The sequence below is a fragment of the Pteropus alecto genome, unplaced genomic scaffold (genome assembly GCF_000325575.1).
Source record: "Pteropus alecto unplaced genomic scaffold, ASM32557v1 scaffold511, whole genome shotgun sequence".
In the NCBI taxonomy this organism is placed as follows: domain Eukaryota; kingdom Metazoa; phylum Chordata; class Mammalia; order Chiroptera; family Pteropodidae; genus Pteropus; species Pteropus alecto.
In genome coordinates this window covers 82,550-103,581 of record NW_006431911.1, presented here as the reverse complement: position 1 = coordinate 103,581, position 21,032 = coordinate 82,550, and the positions used below count along the sequence as shown (strand labels likewise).

The 21,032-nt window shown below is 40.4% G+C and overlaps 1 protein-coding gene across 1 annotated transcript in view; it reads left to right on the top strand.

Annotated features, from left to right (window-relative positions):
- The first annotated feature begins 11,254 nt into the window (after positions 1-11,254).
- Positions 11,255-21,032, top strand: part of TLR7 (toll like receptor 7) — a 21,149-nt gene continuing 11,371 nt past the window's right edge. The window contains 2 exon segments of the mRNA NM_001290164.1: positions 11,255-11,334; positions 11,679-11,776. Coding sequence (NP_001277093.1) covers positions 11,774-11,776 — 3 coding nt within the window. The 5' untranslated portion in view covers positions 11,255-11,334; positions 11,679-11,773.

Sequence of the window (21,032 nt, the reverse complement as noted above, 5' to 3'; positions counted from 1 at the left end):
TGGTATGCTACTGGCAAGCTGTGGGACCTTGGGAAAATGTCTACACCACTCTGAGTCTCAGCATGCAAAAATGAGAGGGTGAGTGACTGCTGAGGGCCCCGGCAGTTTTAATACGCTATGATATCCTCGATTTAGTGGGACTGTTTCCACTCAACTGAAGGTTGTGGTTCCAGTGAGGCAAAGACGGTCACTTCCCCATCACATGAACAGCTTGTTTTGGCTGGCAGGGGACTTTCTCAATTTTAACACTGGAAGTCCTGCATCCCAGGAAACCCCTCAGTCCTAGGCAAACCGGAACGCCTGGTCACCCTAGTTCTCTCTTCTAAGGTAGCTGGTTCTGGATTCTCAGTGCCACCTTGGTTAAGAAATCCATGATCGCAGCTCTGGTCTTGTGCCAGTTGCAACAAAAGCAGGTTATATGACGAACTCAACAATGCGCCAACAATCTCTGTTCTTTTTAAACCCGTTTTCAAGTAACGAGAAGCTGAAGAGCTGTACTCAAAAATAGAAAAAGGGACACCTTTAGGAATGTGTTCAAGACCCAGCTTGATTGCCAGTCCTTTAATACAGCTGCCTTTACTGCCATAAGGGGTCTTTGAGATTCCAGGGGACCTTCTGGGCAGAAGACAGTATCCGAATGTTCGCTGATAAACGTCGCTCTTCCATGCATTGAGGGTTCTTACTTCTTTGAGCGTTTGGCCATCTGTGCCTGGGGATGCATAATTCTCTGAGTTTCCCTAGACGGAGAGTGTTTAGTATCTTGCATCGAAGCCAAGGCTGACCATGACTTACAGAAACATTTTGAAGACTAAAACTGAATTTGTGTCACTCTTAAAAATCATCAGAGTGATTCTTCGGGGCCACATTTTGATGTACAGTTGCTATAGAGTGAACTCAGGAAGTGCCACCGATATGTGCTCATCTGAGGAACCAAGGGAAGGACCCTAAACTTCTATAAGCCTCAGAATATTCTAGGACCAGGGCTACAGGGCAGTCTCCTAAGGTATTGAAAGGGACAGGCCCCTCCCAGCAGCAACGGAGCATTCATTCTCCAGTGACTGCATTCATAGCCTTCAAAGAGCAACACTTCCGGGAAAGACAAAATTCGTGGACAGTGTCCTGTGAATTGAGACATGGAGAAAAAGCAGTTGGCACCGTAAGACTGGTTTTTGGTGAGTCTGTAATTCCTTACTCACTTGCATTGGTGTTGACATAAACGCAGTTTTCACCCTTGTAATGTGGAGTTTTATTACATGCGTGCAAGTTAGGAACTGTAACCCATTTGAGAAATACCACTTGCTTGTCTGTGTTTTCACTCTTGTGAACGTTTTGGCTCAGACAGATGTCCAATGGACAACTCATTATTTGTAGTCTTCTGGCCTGTCTTGACCCTTCCTTCCACGTGCAAAGTGAAGGAGTGGGTCTCATTTCTTTCATTCTCTCACTCATTATGAAGTACGTACTATGAGTCCATCGTGTTAGGGTGGGGCTTTGATGTAACTACAAGATAAATAAAATGCACGGCTAAGGCTTACAGGTGGCAGGCTAACTTGTTAGCTTGCAAGTAAAGTAAACTCGCAAACCTTTCACAGTTCTTCATGATTTTTTTCACCAGTTGTTTGAATATAGGGCCATGACCCCTTGAGTATGAGTCCAATGATAGCTGTCTCCCACAAACCACATCTGAAATACACTATTATCTATTTTTTTTTGAACTGGATGAGAACTTCAAAACAGTGATCTGAGTACAGAATCCTTCCAGATATTTCCCCCTGTATAGTTATCTTACGTACATCTAATTCGATAGCTGTATCAGGATTCTTCAGAGAGACTGAACCAACAGAAGATATATAGATACAGATTTATAGAAATAGATATAGATGTGGATTTACTTAAGGAGTTGGCTCACACAATTGTGAGGGCTTGCAAATCTGAAATCTGTAGGGCAGATGGTAGGCTGGAAACTCAGGCAGGATTTCTATGTTACAGTCTTGAGGCAAAATTCCTTCTCTGGGGAATCCGTTTTTACTCTTAAGGCCTTCAACTGATTCGATGAGACCCACTCACATTATCAAGTACAATCTCTTTTATTTAAAGTTAATTGTAAAGGTTAATCACATCTACAAAAAACTTCGCAGCAACATATAGATGAGCGTTTGACCACATTGAGCCCTATAGCCTAGCCAAGTTGACACACAGAATGAACCATCGCCATAGCCTTTTTCTTTTTTAAGCAATTTACTTGGGCTGTCTTTCCAAAACATTCAACTCAGTCTCTTCTTATATTTGAGCTGTAGTATTACAATTAAAAACATAACTGGTATAAAAAGGTTTAGAAACAAATACAACTGAATCTTGGAGATCAACTCAATTGGCAGACGCAGACAGGCATACGTACTAGTAGCCTACCAACATGAGACGTTACATGGGTCCAGGAGATCAGTCCACATTTTTTTTTTACAGAAGATTGTCATTTCAAATAGAGGTCAGTCAAGAGAGCTTCTGTTCCTGTTGGTCTGAAGTTTGTCTGTCAATTAGAAATAAGCAGCACTGAAAACTCCCAATACCTGCGCCTCACCCAAGAGTAGTTAAATCAGAATCTTTGGTTGCCAGGCATCATGATTCTTGTCCGATGCGCAGCCAAGATTGAGAACTTCCGGTTTAAGGTCATGGCCACGAAGCTCTTAAGGTCTGCTTCCTCCTCCCAACATGTAAGTGTATCGGCTTTGGGATACTACATTTAGAAAGCAAAAGAGCAAAAAGTATATACAAGAACAAAGTGCCACCATTAATTCCACAAATCGGTACAAATCAGTGCCTATATTTTGGAGAATTTAAAAACGTTTTCCCTTTAGTTAGCATTCCTACGGGTGGAATAGCTCTGTTAGAGCAATGCCTATTTTAAATTCTGGTATATTTTAATTGTTTTTCAGAAAAGGTTGTATCAATTTTAACTCCCACCGAAAGTCCCTAAATGCCGGCCAACACTGGATTGACAAATCTTTTTCCCTTTTTTCAATGTGGTAATTTAAAAATACTGAGATGTTTTATTTGCATTTCTGTAAAACTTTATTGACTACAAATATTTTACTTTATAAGATCTATAAAGTAATGTAATATAAATATTATATAGCTATATCCAACCTTGTTAATCCATCACATATTACTGCAATAATATTTTTGTATTTTTCGATTACTGATTATAAAATAATATATATCTCCTGAAGAAATTTGGGTAAATACAAGGACAAGAAATGAAAAAAAAATTGTTCATAATTATTTGGCTATAACTAAAATTGTTCATAACTATTTGGCTAAAAGTGTAGCATATATAACCAAACAAGTATTTGTTTTCAAACATTTTTCGTTTACACTTAGCATCTTTTTTCATGTCATTCAGTGTTCTAATATGTGACTTTCAGAGGCTGCATAGTAGTTTAAAGTAATATGTGTTAAATTCGGTATCCTTCAAAGAATCTGAAACAACAAATCTTGGCTTAAATACTAATCCCTTTACCTTTCTCTTGTATGCATCACAAGTGGTACACTGACTGTTAGTTTGGTGGCTCCCCGTGAACCATGGCTCCCAATATTTATGCTTGTGTGGAGTACCCTCCCTTACTGACTCTGGGTTTGGCCAATAGGACGTTAGCAAGGATGATGCAAGGAAGGACTTGTGCTTGCATATTGGCTTGTCTCTATTGAAATGTTCACTCCTAGTATCTAACCACCATGAAAAGAAGCCCAAGCTAGCTAGACACGTGGAAAGAAAAAGAGCAAGAGGTCACAGTCTCCCCACCTTCCGCACTGGGGCACCAGACATGTGAACAAAGCCATCTGACTACAACCTCATGGTAGACCCCAAATGAGCCCAACAGAAGAAGTGCCAACCTACGGAACGGTCCACACGTAAAATGCTTGCTATTTTAAGCAGATATGTTTTGGAGTAGTTTGTGACACGGCGATAGATCATTGAAACACACGGCGATAGATCATTGAAACATGGCAGCATCTAATATGAAAAGTTGCATCAAATATAGAAAACAAATCTTTAGAATCATAAACTCACAAAAGACTTTTTTTGTTATTATATGCTTAAATTGCTGAGGTCCTGGCTGATTGGATGAATGCAGAAAGAACATGGGCAGTGGAGTCAAAAAAACACGAAATGTAACCCAGTTTTGTGTATTACAAGATATATGACTCCTTGGAGTATCAGCTGCTTTGTAGGCAAATAAGGTTTTTAACACCAGCTACCTTGCAGATGTTTTATACTTAAGCTCTGTGAGTGACGCTGCTTCTAACTCAATAGAATCATAAACAGGATGAAGGAATGTACAGGTGTGAGTTAACCTTTTTATTAGAAAGCCATGTCTCTCAAACCGAAGAGAGCATTCTTTCCACTATACCTCACTACTAATGAATTTACTTAGGGGTCTACGGAAACCAGATGGCGTGATAGAGTCTCTGTGATGCCCACCTGGCAAAACTGCTTCTGATTTTTCAAGGTGGCGGGCAGACTGCTTGAAGACCATTACATCCATAAATAGCCTTTCCTCTTTTTAACCAAGTCATCTATTCCATTATTTGCATGAGGGGCCTTTTTTTTCAAAGCATCTGACCCTTTGGACTCATCTAGTGAACTCTAATACTTACATGGGACCAGTCCGCAACAGGAAAGTAGGTTTTTATTACATGAATTTGCATATCCTGCCAAGGACAGCTTCAGAACACTTTCATTTCAAGGTTAAATGAAACTTACAGGAATAAGCACAGAGGTGCTTCACAGTTCAGTCAGTTAAAAGAGGGGATAAGAAAGGAAAGACAGGTTAATTGTGACAGGGGACTTTACAATGCTGAAAATATACCGTATACAAAGGAACTAGGTAGCCTGCGTTCTATTTCCATGTGTCATTTACAAAGAGCAGATTCGTGGTTTCTGCAAATTTCTAGTAAGGAATATTATTTGAAAAACATTCATGGTTGTATCTAACTCAAAGGGTTAAAACTTTGGACTTGTTATGAAAATACCTGTAACATCCTCTCTCCTTTTCATCAAACGGACCCTGATTTTCAGCATCCAAGACTGGAAACAGCCAGCAGAAAGCGGGAAAGCAGTGGGGTCAGGACCTACCTGTCACTCACATGCTCTCCCAAGTCGAGCAAGTCGCATAGGGAAACATTAAGGGGTTGTACTTCCCCATGCTGGGAGCACAGCATCAGGCAGACTGGAGCAATTTGCTTAAGGGATTTGTTCAGGTTCCCATCAGCTGCAGGAGAGTATCTGTGATGCTAAGGTTCTACTGAAGCACTCTGAGGTCTAAGCCGAAATCAAATGACAGAGCCGGGGCCCAAAGTGGGCTTCTGTCCATAGCTCTGTACTTGTCAAGCACCACTGTGAATGCCGACTCAAGCCTGGCCTTTCTTTTCATTCCAGAGACTTAATCCCAAGAGTCCCTCAATGTTTAAATCTCTAGATTACCATGACACTAAACTAGGGCTGCCAGATAAAATACGGGATCTACGATTAAATTTGAAATCCAGATAAACGACAAATCATTTTTTAGTATAAGCATGTCCCAAAATTTGCCAAACTTAGCGACCCTCCACTAAAGCTTTAAGTACCCACCAAGGGCTGTTCCTGATCCTTTTTATTTCCACCAAAAGAGAAAAAAAGCAATGCAATGAGACTTAGAAAACTGAGTATGAGGCAGCCCGGCCAATGAGAGGCTTGTTCTCACGAGATAAATAGGAGAACTCTGTCGTCTTCATCCAACAACTTGTCTTGAGTTAATTAACCCGCACGAGACCGGGCCAACAATGTGGCCCTCTTCTGGGTCATCCCTCACACTGAGTAGTTCACTGGGACCACAACTGAGTCTTCAGCAGAAGGTCTTTCGTAGATTCAAGGATAGTCATTGTGCCACTGCTTGTGATGCCGAAGATCTGAAACAATCCAGATGCCCGTCAGTAGAGAGATGGTTAAGGAAATTGCAGAATGTCCAGACCATGCAGCACTTTCTAGCTATGAGGAAAGAATGAGGATGCTTCCTGGACGCAGATGTAGGAGGGACTCCCCATGAAGAAAGCGAGTGAGGAACAAAGTGTGTGCTAACAAAGTGTACATGTGGGTACGACGGGGGTGCGGGGGGGGGTGGGGATGAGAATGTGAAGAAACTGGAATGATAAATAAGGAACTTAGAACGGTTTCAGGTGGGGCTGGGGCTGGGGTGGAATTGGGTGCATGGTGCATAAGGAAAGCGGAAGAGTGGTTGACTCCGTGTCCATGTGCGTGTGTGTGTACACGTGCGTGTGTGTGCAGAAGAGACTGTACCCAGCAGGCCCGAGACGGCTGCGTGGAAAGGGCTGCTTCCGGACTTGGCCTTTGACTGGCATCTGAGAACCTGGATTTCTCGTTGGTTCCCGCCATCCCCAGAACTGGTAACAATGGCTCGCTGTGGCTAAACTGTTTTTGTAAACACGATGCTTCGTGCTGCACATCTGTTTTCCTTCTGGAAGTCTAGAATTTAGGTATATGCCAGGCAGAGGGCTCCTATGTGACTGGACTCCAATAGACGCCCCGAGTGCTGAGTGTCTAATGAACTTCCCTGGTAGACGACATTCTGTACGTGTCTTCTCAGCTGGTTGCTGGGGGATTAAGTGCGTCCTGAGCTTGTGCCAGGTCTTTTCTGGTCACTGCTCTGCATACCTTTTCCCTGTGCTGATGTTGGTTCGTATCCTTTCACTGTAATGAGTTAGCTATGAGGCCGAGTCCTGTGGGTCCTCCTTGGGAATCAGTAAACCTAGGGATGCTTTTGGGGGGATACCTGACACCATGGTATCTCTCATTCTCTCTCCTCCTCCTCTCTCTCTCCTCTTTTTCTATTTATATATGCATATATATGTGTGTATATATATATATACATATATCTGTACTACATGAATATATATTTATTAAAATAAAAGAAAAATGAAAGTTTTTTACTTTTTATTTGCTTAACTGAGAGCCCCTTTCATTCTATCTCCCTTCCTTCTTTCCTTCTTTCCTTTTCTTTTTTTTCACCCTAAACTATGAATTTTCTATTAAAATTAAAGAAAAAGTTAAAAGGCTATTGCTTTGCCTTATATTTGCCTAACTAAAAGCCCCATTCAAAATGTTTTCAGAGAGAGAAATAGAAACAGAGACAGAGAAAGAAAGAGAGAAATGAAAGGAACAAAGAATAACACAAATTTCACTGCCTCAATCTATAAGCAGACAGAAAATTCTTGTAGTTTCTAAATGTCAGTGTTAGGAGGTTTTTTTTCAAACTTTTTTCAGCTTTTACGCATTAATGCTTCAAAATGATAAGGCTTTGTTCTAGAAGAATATGTCCCTCTTATATATATAAAATAGTCCAGCACGTAACTGGAAATACAGGTCTGTCATTTAGGAGAACATTTTTGTTAGAGAGCTGAAAGTCACATTCGGGATGTGAAAATCACACATTAAAAAGCTTTTATATCAAGAAAGATTGTAAAGAGGTTACAGAGGCATAACTAAACTCGCTGTGTGAACACCAAGTAGCTCCTGAATCAGAAAAGAAAAAAGCTATAAAGGATGGTTTGGGGACAAACTGAGAAAATTTGAATATAAAATTGATATGAGATGATATTATGGAATTATTGTTAATTCTCTTAGGCGTCATCCTTATTTTTTAAGAGATATAGACTTAATTTGGGAGGGTAAAATATCATGTCGTCTGCATTTTTCAAATGATTACGAGAAAAACACGTAAATATCCACATATGAAGAAGTAAAACCGGTATGCTTCACTGTTAGCCGCTGCACTTACGCAACAGGCATACAAGTTGCATCGGATAATTCTTTCAACTTTTCTATATATCTGAAATCTTTCCAAATAAAGTTGGGAAGGAAAAGATTTTTTTAAAAAAACAAAAACAGGCTGTTAATATAATCGAAGTTAAAGTAGAATGATATAATATCAGTTAGTAGAAAATCAATAACCACTCTGCCGTTGAATTCACCACATTGATTTAAGAAAGACTTAGAATCTTTTCAATAAGAAAACAATAGGCTTCCGAGATTAGCCAATAATATTGTAATATCTATGTATGGGGCCAGGTGGGTATTAGACGTATTGGAGGGGTCACTTCATAAATTATATAAATGTCTGTACACCTGAAACTAATATCGAATGTCAACTGTAATTGAGAAAAAAAACAAACTTTAAAAAAGAAAACACTAGGCTTTATTTATACTCTACTATTAGACAAGTTGCACTTGACTAAACTGGTTAATTCGAACGGCTAGTGAAACTACTCAGATGACTGGTCACTTCAATAGATTAATCTGTATAACAATCTTCCTCTAAATTGACTTCACTGATTGAATTTTTCCTATTTTTATGATCACTTTCACTTTTATCATAAAGAATGATTTTTTAAGCACCGACTATGGACAAGATGCTGGGGACAATGCATTCTAACTCAAGGGGCTTGTAATATCATTGAGGAGCTAGAAGATATGAATCAAAGATACATAACAAGAAAGAATAATCAATAAGCTAAATGCATAGTATTGCGAACTCTCAGGATCTTACCATATAAAACCTGGGTGTCTCTTTATTGATCATGCAACCTCATCCCTCACTTTACAGACAAGTAGGCAGATTTTTTAACATTTATTTTTAATTATAGTTGACATATGACATTATATTAGTGTCAGGTGTACGACATAGTGGTTAGACATTTATATACCTTACGAAGTGATCACCACAAGAAGTCTAGTAACATGTTTATTTTTCTGTAGTCGAATTTTTCAGTTTTCTTTCAGACTCTGGGGTAGTCATTTGGGTTTTATATTTGTCGTCATACTTAGAATGACTTTCCCACTTCAAGATTATAAAAGTATTCATCTTCGGTTTCTGCTAGTACTTTTAATGTTCAGTGTCTTGCATTTAAATTTTCGAATCATATGAAATTAGTTTTGATGTAAGAAACAAGGTAGGACTATAGCTTAATTTTTTTCCAAAACATTAAGCCAGTTGCCCAACATGTTTTTAATTAATTTTGTCATTGATATGACTTTAAACTAATGTCCCATACGTGCTTTTGCTTAACTTCGACGTCTCCTCTCTCTCATTGATGTGCTGGTACTGTGCTGTTGTAGGCAATGCAACATCCTAACGCCTTCATAGATCTGGAAGAGAAGTCTTCCCCTCGTTAATTTTTATTCAGAAATTTCTTGACTACTCTCACATGTGGCCTCAACCCAGTCAGATCCAATGCCTCATTTCTATAAGAAATAATTGGTAATGTGCCCTTCAGTGTACGAAAGGAGATGGCATTTATGGAGAGCATAGCTCCGATCTTTGCAATAAACAAAAATGCCCAACCGATTTTCAAAACTCCCCCAATTGAGAATCAATCTGGCAAGCTAGCCATGAAATCTTGATTTGATTGGATTGGGATCGCACACCATTTACAAATCAATTTAAGCAAAATTTCCACTTTTTACAGTGTCGTGGCCTCTACCCTGAATAACGATATACTTCTCTTCATGTATTTACGTCTTTGCGTCCTCCAGGGTCCTTAAAGGAAACAAGTGGCACACTCAAAGTTAAGATATTGATAAGTTTAACAAAGTGACAGTTTCGATAGGATTTAGGGAAGTCAGAAAGGGTGGGACAGCGCTTCGGGGAAGTCTTTCCAACCTCACGCCTAAAATAGCAAGGGGAACACTTAATGGAACTTTGAAAGATGTGCTATTAGGAGGACATCACCTGACAAGAGCTTCATTAGAGGGTCATAGCCAGCCCACGGCCTCGCCAAGCGGGGGAGGGAGCCAAGGGGATAAATACTCTGACCTCTCTCTCTACTGGCCAAACCTGACCAGCAGCCTACGGGCTGTTGAAATTGTTACAGCTCAGAGTCTGGAACAGAGAGCAGAGTGAGGAGGTGTGGAAAATGGATCTGGAGGGGAAATGGCAAGCATGCGGACGCTAGGTAAAGCATGATAGCCTCCCACCCTCCGGCCACCTACCTTTGTCCCTAAGCTTTTCGTTTTCAATTTACTTCCTAGGTATTTCATAGTCTCATTACTGTTTTGAATGGGATCTCTATTCTTACCAATCTGGATCAATTATTGTTTCTGTGTGAGAAGGCTATCGATTTTAAGAAACTGTTTGCATAACAAAGTTTGATAAAGTGTTTGATTTTTACTGCCTATGTGAATATCACATGGTACGTGACCTGGGGAAAAGTCCATTATCTTTTCTGCATTAATTCCGTTATTTGTAAAAAAAAAAAAAAGGGGGGGCTGTTAAGATATTTACTTCAATTTTTTTAGTATTTATTGACATAATACATATAAAGCAGTTAAAGTAGTGTCCGGCTCATAACAAACCCTCAGGAAAGATCACCTATTATTGTTATATTTAATAGTTTTTTAGCTAATCTAGGGCATCATTGGCTTTTCAGTTCAGTTTATTAACCCTGATGATTATCAGCTGATCTCCCCCACGCCAAACTGCATTTCTCAAATTCTCTCCAGGTCGACTAGGTGAACGAAAGAACTTTAAAATATAACTACCGATATTCTGACTCTACCGACAAAAGGTCCCAATAATCAGGAAAGGAATAATTCTCTTGGGGACCCCACTTTGAGAAGCAAAGCTTTATATGACACTAGACTGCAAGTGTGCCTGACGTTTTTTTGTGTTTTTTTTTTTTTTTTACTGAAGTGAGTTAACCAAATGGAAGCTTTGTCACTGCTTAAAACCCACAGTCTCTTTCAGCTGGGTCTAATACAGAACAAGGTCAATTTAAACATGTCTCTAAGATTTCTATAGAACAGTGCTTCTCAGCCTGGAGTGCTTTTGCTGCCCAGGGGATATTTTGCAATGTCTGAAGACATCTGTGATTATTACAACAGTTAAGAGGTAATACTACTAGCATCTCGTGGGTATAGGTCAGGGATGCTGCTAAACATCCTACAATGTATCAAAGAATTATCTCACAAAAAATGTCAGTAGTGCTGAGGGTGAGAAACTCTTCTGTGAAAAAGAAGGAAGATCAGTTCACTGCGTTGTTTGGATTTAGAGAAGACGTTGCCCCAGTTTTGGTGGCAGAAATAAGAGGAACCTGGTGTTTCTGCAAACCTCATGTCTGGGGCAGCTTGAGTACTAATGCTCCTCCCTCCCCCTCCCAACCTTGTCTTTGCACTTAAAAACTCCAGGGCTGGCGATGTGGAGTCTCTGTGGCTACACCTCCTGTAGCCTATCTCTTCATCTCAGGAGACTCCAGACATAGAGTCACTTCATGCAACCCATCAAGGTATTTTAAGCATTGGGACAAACTGGGATAATTTAAGTAACTAGATATATGAGCCATTCTCAGGGAAGAGGTTGGGGAGAGGGAAACCAAATCATATGCAAAAAGAAAAAGAAAAAGAAAAAAATGGGGGTTGTGTAAAATGTCAATTCTTCGAAAATAAAGTCAGACATTTGATAACATTAGAAATAGTTTTCTGAAGTATGTCTCTAATCTGTATAACTTTGAAGAAGTAAATACTATTAATACATGTTTTCAACAACACATTTGAGCAATGTTCCCAGCATGTTTTGAAGCAACTTTGCGCTCTTCGAAATGTCAAGTTTGATGTTTTCTCTTTATCTTAGTTGATGCTATGGAGCCCATCTTTGGCTGACCTTGACGCCTCTCTTGCTCTTTCTTCAACCTGACCTCTATACTTCATTTTGGAAGAAGACTAAAAATGGTAGGAACAGCTAAAAAAAAAAAAAAATCCCTAAAAAGTGTTATCTGTAATCTTTGAAGGAAGAACTAAAATCAGCTGGCAAGAGCGATGTTTAAGAATCTGTACTTTGTTGGCAGGGGAAAGTTCTTTGTGATATCAGATAATTAAGATTAATCATGAGGGTATCTCATCATTTTAGATTAATCAACGCTCTGTCCTATTTCCTATAAGAATTAATGTGTGCTGCAGTGAGGAGGAGCAATTGTTGAAATTGGGGAAATAACTTCTATGGGTCCAATTTTCTCATCCTAAGTTTTTGGCTTTAGAGCCATACAAATCACTGAAGTTACTCTGTGCCTTTTCAGCATATGGTGTCATCTGAACGAGTGTCTTATAAGGGAGCACATGAGCCTAGGACTGCAGGAAACTTGAACTCATGTGCTGTCTAAGAAAACCATAGCTGGACAGGAGTTAAAGCTGTAAAATCTGATTTTGTCCAGGAACTCTTGCAATAGGAGGAAGAGAACTCGATATAGAACAGGGCTCGCTCCCACCGTGGGCCAGGACAAGTGGGGATTCACAACCGAAGGGCAGAGTAGATGGAAAATTACTAAGAGGAAATGTCAGGCTTGGAGGGATTCAGGGTAAACTTATTTGACAGAATTCTTGCTGAAAACAGGCCAGAGGGATCAGATATAATCTAGAGGATGGCAGGGCATGAGGTCTTAGATTAGATCTCAAGGGTGATCAGACATCAAGGGTGAAGAATCCCCATTAAACTGACCTAGCAAGATTTGTGGTAAAACTAGGCAGATGACACAGATCTTAGTGGCTCAGAGGAACCTGAGCGAAGTTCAGTTATGCGGCAAGTCTATGTCAGCGCTGGCTGTCTTAGTCACTAGTTGGGGAACTCGGGCCTTTCACCCAAGCCCTGTGAAACTCAATTTCTCTGTCTGTAAAATGAGCATTATAATACCTCTCTGGTAACCTTTTAGGGCCATCGTGAGGCCAAACGTTAATCAGAGAAGTACGTCGGTGGCCTTTTTCTGAAATGATTTTGTCATTCCAATTAGACACGATAGAACAGGGGTCCCCGGGCTGCGGACCGGTACCAGTCTGTGGCCTGTTAGGAACTGGGCTGCAGTATGAGTGAGTGAAGCTTCATCTGGATTTGCAGCTGCTCCCCAGTGCCAGCATCACCATCTCAGCTCTGCCTCAGATCATCGGGTGTTAGATTATCATAGGAGCACCGGTCCCTGGTGCCACAAAGGTTGGGACCACTGTGACAAAGCACATTCACCTGGAATCCAGTCTGACTTCTAGATCTGAATGTTGGTGCCAGGGCTCATTTTCTAACTTCTAATGAAGAGTTAACTATGTCACAAAGGAAACAACTGCTTAGAGTTTCATTTCCTAGAAATTCAGATGTCTATTTTTATGCAAACCCATGCCTACATCTGTCTTTGCCTCTCGAGAGGTGGCATGATGGGATTGATAATAATAAAGAGAGCTCACATGTACTGACCACTTACTATAAGTCAAGCATCATGCCGAGGGCTTGATGTGTATGATTCCATTTCAGCTTCAAAATAGGTTTGTGAGGCACTGACGAGGGAGCTGGGGCTTCAAGAGGTTTCAGAGCTATAGCGGCCTTGACTGGGCGCCTGACTCCGGAAGCTGTATTGGAGACCCCTCTGCTCTACCTAGACCAAACCCGTCACACGCCATTACCCAGGAGACACGCAGTGAATGTGGGTTTCCATTATGTTATCTTACTACACAGGAAAAAAGGAGAAGTTGGTATATCTTTTTATAAGAAAAGACAAAAATAATTTTCAAAAGAAGAAATACAAAAGGCCTAAAAGCACTTATTAATAATGAGAGGTCCGATCTTTTGATAATGGAAACTCCTAAAAACTCCACTTCTAAAAACTCTTCTTAAGGAAATGCTCAGGGCTGTGGCCAACTATTTGCAAAGATCGTCTATGCAGCATGGCGAAGAGACTCATCGCTGTTGGTACACTCATTAAACAGAATATTATGTAACCATCAAATCCTTTTTAAAAATAATACTGAATGACATAATACTCATGATACAATGGTAAATGAAAGAAAGCTAGCTAGAAATTGATAAATATCACATATTCCTGGCGTTTTTAACGCATATGCCAGTTGCTTACTATATGTTGGTTAATCTGTAATGATGCTTCACATGAACAAATGTGTTACTTATTTCCCTTAACAGCTTCACAATTTTATAATAGAGAAATCTGAGGCTCATGGGGTAAAGTGCTTCACCAAAGTCAGAGAGCTCTTATGTACAGAATAAAAATTATAAATTAAGGCTTTCCACTGACAAAGCCCCAGCTAGTACTAAAATGCTTTTCACTATGTGAAATAGATACAAGATTGGGGAGATCCGTATTAGAAGGAGATATGCCGAAATGTACCGGTACTTAAGCGATTTTCAAAATAAAAACATTTTTCTGCTCTTAACAATGGTGAATTTCTTCGTGGCTAAACAAAGGGATAATAAGGAATCCATTTACTAAATTAATCAAATTCGATTATTTAAAAATTTGGAAAATGCTGCCGAAATTAAAAACGATCATTATACCAACCAGTGTCTTTTGTTTAAAAAAAAAAAAATTGACAGAGTAAATTTGAAGATCTAATTGGGTTTATTAAGCGATTCAGGAATCCGGAAGCATTCCATCTAGTGCCAAGGGGCTGCAGGGAATGGAAGATTTTATAGGAAGAAGGTGGGGCAAGAGATCTATTAACAAAAGAGAAGAAAAGATTATTCTTGGGTAGGTCATCTTTTCTTTGGGGGGGAAAAGAGCCAGAAGGATTTTTATCATGCAGATTACCCCTTCTTTTGGGGATGGCTGAGAGCCCACGTGACAGATTACTAGAGCTTGACCAGAAAATTCCTGACTGGTTGATTATATTTCTGAGAGAGGTTGAAACCTTAATTAGATCAGGTATTAAATCTAGGTTTGTCATGGGCTTTTAGCATGCCATTTGGGGCTTGTGGTTTTCTCTTTAACACTTAGTGCCCCAGGAATAGATCATTTATATCTTAGACTGCCTCTAAAGTTTAGGAGTCAGGTTGGCAAATCATGGCTGTGGGCCATATCCAGCCTGCCATCGGTTTTTGTATAGCTTCCAAGGTAAGAATGTCTCATGTATTCAAAGGAAGAATACTATTTCTTGACATGTAAAGGTTATATTAAAATTGAATTTCAGTGCCCACAAACAGTTTTGTTTGTGTATTTGTTTATATATGTCTATAACCGCTTTTGCACTATAAAGCAAATTACTCAAAGGGCTGAGTAGTTGTGACAGAGATCTTATTGCCTGTAAAACATAAAATATTTACTAACTGGGCCTTACAGATAAAAGTGCGCCACTCATGGTTTATGAGAAAGGAGGGTGTAGGGTGTAAGGTCAAATAAGTTTTAAAATCTTACGGTCTTTGGGGCCCGTTGTGATGTGTAATAGCTGTTGAGTTTCTTATTTATGTAAGACGACTTTATATCGTTTTGTTCTTTTATTTTCAAAAGTAAGTCTGTTGGGCTAAGATGGTGGGAAGTAAAACTTTTTTTGTTTCAAAGTAAGTAGATAATATTGTTGTACTTGAATTTTTTTGTTCTATAATGAGGCTGACGTTTACGGCAAATATACTTTACAGAGATTAGCCTATAATTAGAAATATTTCAAAATTTGCAGAAAGAGGATATTTGGTCATAAATCTCTTAGGGAAATTTCCAGTGGAGGTTTGCTCTATAAAACAAATAGCATTTAAGTAACTTCCCTTATTCAGAGTACTTGGTTAGCCCCTAGGGAGATACACATAATATACATCTAGTTATCAAGCAATTCAGTTCCAGATCAATATGGGGAAAGGTTAGTGAATTCAAATTTAAGGGTTTCCAACAATCGCTGTCTCGCTCCTCGTGTCTTTCATGTCCCTTATTATTCTCCAGCCAGCCATCACCTCTAGTTCAACCCAGCCCTCCCATCTGCAACTCCCCACCATAACATAATCGCTCGTCCCCACAGCTGGCTTAAGGGACGCCCTCCACCAGAAATGCATATTCCAAATCTTCCTTTTCAACTCAGGCAACTTGGCTTTTATTTGCTCTGTGATCTTGGAACTAAATCAGAGGAGCCGCTGAGAGCTCAAAGCTGTTGTCCCCTGAAGCCTGACATATAGTAGCTCACTGTGCCTGGTGTGTCAGCCTTCTGACTTGCTGATTGGGTGAATGAGTGGAGGAAGTTGAGCAAGTTCTCTCTTAACTGAGCTCAACAATAAGAGTTCCTCCTCTCATCTCAAGATGAATTTCCACCTGTGAAGAGTTTTGCAGAAAGTAATGAAACCTAACTAGATAAGGGCTATGCAGAGACTATGTGGTAAAGACTGGAAGGGGAATGCAAATTAAATACAGACAGGTGAGGGGATTTCTGTATTTAAGGTAAGGGGGAGTTCCTTATTGCCACCAGATAATTATACCCAACTTCTTCATCCAGTGGCTCCCTGACCTTCCTGGAGGATATTCTCCACCTTCTCCTCTCTCTTTGAACCCCCAGCACCGCCTGTTATCCCCTCACTCGTAGCTGCTAACCTTACTCTCACTTTGCTGGGGGCATTGCAGCAATTGGGAAGAACTTCCATATTTCCCTGTCCTTGTGTCCTTACCCAGAACTTTTGCACCCATATGTCCTGCCTGAACTCCTATTCAGTTACCTATCGCTGCGTAATAGATCAATCTAAAATGCATTGGCTTAGAACAAGCACCACCATATACTGGTATGTGTTGTGGGTCCAGTGGTTGACTGGGCTCAGTTAGGTGGCTCTGGTGCTGGGTCTCTCACGCAGTTGCAGTCAACGCCTGGGGCTGGAGTCACCTGAAGACACACTCTCTGAGATCTGCTGCCTGGGCTGGGAGACTCAACAGCTGTGGGCTGGAGCAACTGGCTGCTCAGGTGCCTCTGTCTCCATGTGGTCTCTCCAATATGGTGGCTGTGGTGTAAGCAGACTTCTTACAAGGGCACCAAAGGACACCAAAAGCAAGTGGAGAAAAAGAAAGCGAGAGATCGAGAGGACGAGGGTGAGGTGAGGTGAGGTGAGGTGGAAACTCACCTTTTCTAGTCTAGCCTTGAAAGTCCTGCAGCATCACTTCTGCTGATGCTGTCCATCAAAGCCCAGGTTCAAAGGAGGATGGGAGATGTGTCCACAAATTTGTGGTCTCTTACATTACACTCCTAGCTAAGGCCAATCTCCCCACTAGTGCACTAGGTTCCTCCCTGCTCACTTACTCAGGTCAACACTTCATCCTTCTCCTCTTTCTCTTCTACAACATCATCATCATCATCAACATCATCATCATCATTAATGTTATTTTGGATTTTTTTTTTTGCTCTCATGACCTGAAGTGTGTCATTCTCATCAGCATTATAACATGCTGTCATTTCTTCCATCCAAAAATAAATTCTCTTGGTCCTACTGGCTCTGTGAACTACTCTCAGTGTCTTTTCCCCCCATCCCCTTGCAGGACACTTCCCAGAAATGTTTATTGTCTCTAATCCTGCTCCTCATATTCTTCCAAGAACTTTGAAGTCATATTATATTTGGCTTCACCTTAAAACATATTCAAGATCTGGCAAGTCCTCACCACCTCCACCCCTGCCAGCTGGGTCTTTTCCTGCAATAGCCTGTTGACTAGTCTGTGTGCTTCCACCCCTCCCCCCTCGTTATTTCTGCTCAGCACAGTGACCGGCATGATCCTTCTAAAGTCTAAGTCAGAACATGTCACTCATCAGCTCAAAAATTTGCAATGGATCCTCATGCCCCTCAGAGTAAAAGCCTCCATCCTTGGAATAGCTGACAAGGCCCTACGTGCTTGGGTGGGGAGCTTGGGTGGGGGCCCTCCCTCTGTGACTTCATCTCCTATCATTCTTCTCCTCTGCCTGCTCCAGGCACACTGGTCTTGTAGTCACGTTCATGAATGTTCCAGCGAGTTTCCACCTCGGGCCCTTTGTATTAGGCCCTTCCCTCTGCCTGGAATGCTTCTCCCCTGGTTAGATCTGCATGGCCAATTTCTTTCTTTCCTTGAGATCTTTGCTCAGATGTCATCTTCTCGATGATGCCCATCCAAACCACTCGATTTATAGTCACAGCCCCATCTCACATTCCTGATCCCCTTCACTCTGCCCCACATTTTCTTTTTCCATAACACTTATCATTTACCATCTGTTGAATTTTTTGTTTTTCACCATTTCTTTCCACATTGTTAGGATGAGGTTTTATTACTTCAGCTGTAATTTTTACTGTTAAATAAAAACAATACATATTCTTTGTAAAAAACAAACAAACAAACAAACAAAAAAACAACTTCTCCTACCCAGCAAAGGCCTCCTTCTTACCAGTGCCCAGAAGAAAGCACTGATTGAAGTATCTAATGTGTTCTTCCATACTTTTCTCTGCAAATACAAAATCAAATATATGAGTGTGTGTGTGTGTGTGTGTGTATATGTGTATTCATCATAAAGAGATCATACACTCTATGTTACTGTGATGCTGCTTTAAAAATTCATTTTGATTTTTTACAACTTAATAGTATATCTTGTACAACTTTTCATGTCAATATCTATAGCTCTTCCAGGTTTTTTTAAAGGTGTGTTTGGTATTCCGCTATTGCTGGTTTTCCATTTTTTAACCATTTCCCTGAATTGAGGGATCATCATTCAGTTCTTCCCATTCTTACTACTTCAGAGAGCTGAATAAACTAACAAAATAGTTTTCTCTGAAGACACGTAATGGTTATTATTATAAAAAGATGCACTAAGTTGTTTTTTTCCCTCTCTGTAAAATCCTTGGAAGGTTTGTGGTGTTGGGAAGCTTTGCTGAGACCACTTTGAAACATCGTCAACATGAGGTTCTGGGGGGCTAGGAAGACTCCCAGCTGAGGTCAGACCTTGGCAGAGAAGTTTCAGCGGGGCTCCAGGCCAAGCCTCGGAGTCATAGAATAACCACAGTAGAAAAGGAGCATTAAGGTCAGTTAGCTCAGCCCCCACAGTGTATATAGATGAGAAAGTCAAGGTTAAGGAGAATTCAGTCGGTAGCCCTGCATCACACAGAATATCTGACTTCTGATCTGACTTTCAGTTGACAGGGTGATGACCCTCAGAAAAAATAAACATGAGAAGTCAGACTAATCCTGATCTTCCTCTAACTTGTTGCAAGATGCAAACCACTTATCCTCACTTCCTCAGTCTTGCCATCTGTCCTAAATCCTCAGATTGCATCCATACATCTGTTACAAACTTGCTAAGTCATGAAGATAAAAATAAAAAGCACGGAGTTAGAAACTTCTTGGTAAATATGTTTTCCTACTAGTCATCACAGCTCCACGACCACAGGCATTCCACTGGGAATCTAATACGTGTCTAAAATCAGGAGAATTCGGTTCCAAATACAGGCTCAAGTCCTGCCACAAAATGCTGCATCCAATGGGATTCGTCCCCCCCACTTCGAAGGCTCGTTTATTCAAGCTGTTGTTTGAAGGGTGGGCAGGCACATCACCTTTAGGCCTGACTAGCCCTTGTCCTGCAACTTCTTGTTCCCACCATGGATTTCTCTGGCAGGAGAGTCCTGTGCGCAGGAGGAGATGCATACAGCTTCTGAAATGTAGCTGCAGAGGAATTTGGTTCCTAATTGGGCAGGAATGGTGTCTGTCTCATCATCATTCCTCTAGTTTGTACAGCACGGTACCCTGCATTGAATATATTCCCAGTAATGTTTGTTCAGTGATGACATTAGCATATAATTCTTTATTATGAAGGTAAACTCGGCATGCCTTTAAATTGACAAGTTTATAAACTATCCTAGCATAGCATTGCTAGATATCAGATGTGATTCATAAGAACTGTATCCTCCAAAAATATCTCTTTCTCTTTCTCCCTAACTGTGGTCCCACTCAAACTGTAAGATATCTGCTTTTAATATTTGGAAATTTTTTTAAATAAAAACTCTAGATAGCACAATATCAAAACATTAAAGTGTCAAGAATCCTTTCCCTGTAAAAGAAATTAAAGAAGATGCAGACACACGTTCTACCAAGTGCACTGGCTATAACTAAATAAGATAACTTGAAGATGATTGGCCACAAGGGAGTTTGAATCTTGGTTCAGAATTGCCCCTCCAATCTCTGTGTCCTCATCAGTGGAATGGGAATATTTATGTGTCTTTTAACTTCATTGTCAGGGCTCGGTGATGTTCTATAAACAGCGCGTCTGCCTCAGCATCTGGTATATAACAAGTACATGATAAGAGGCAGCCCTTATAAAAAACAAAAACTCAAATGACTTGACGACTCTTCAGTGTGAATTCTATATTTTCCAGTTTAACAAAAAGAGTTGATTTGCCGAAAGAATAGAACACCTGTGCATACAAAATCAAAATCCCCATTTTTACCATAATTAGCTCACTAATTGAGCATCCAAATTTACCCAGTGTATTTGCATGTATAATTAGCTATGATTCATTACCAAAGCTGGGCCTGTGTCATGGTATATTATGCTATTTTACAAATCACATTCCTGAAAAACGCGTGTCTTTAGGCAACGCTTGCCAAAAAAACAAAACAAAACAAAACAAAAAAACCAAGCAAAACAAAATAACATGGATTTATTTGTATCGAATGACAAACTAGACCTGGTTCAATGCTGAACGAACACATACATTTAAAAATAACATTGACTGAAACTGAGGTTCCAGCTTTAGTCTGAAGCAGGTAGTTCCCAATGGTTTGAAAAGGGAAATGTCTATACTTAAGGACGTTTCCATTGGAGTAAAGGAATATTTCTCATTTTTCAATCATTATGAATATCGTTTAAGTTGGGAAACCTCAAAGGTATTTTCTCTTTAAATAACAAATTTAGAAAGGTTTTGTTCATTAAGTCGGGTATTTTTTTTCCCTCGCCTGCTTGATCAGAGCCCAACCCTGTCGTTGCAGTTAATCTACCCTTTGACATGGATCTTGGAATGCAAACTTGCTAGTATCTCCGAGTTTCAGGCTTCTGGTGCCGCAGGCGTGGAAAACCAAGAGACATCTGGTCTGGCATATAGCATTCCAAGGGTCAGTTGGGCTGGGGATTGACTAGTGAGCATAAGCCAGTGACAGCCCCATTCTGGCTATGCTTGCTCTCAGGAGAGACAAATGAGCTCTGTGCTGTCAGTAGGGTTTCGGATTCAAGGGGACAGTTCTTCTGA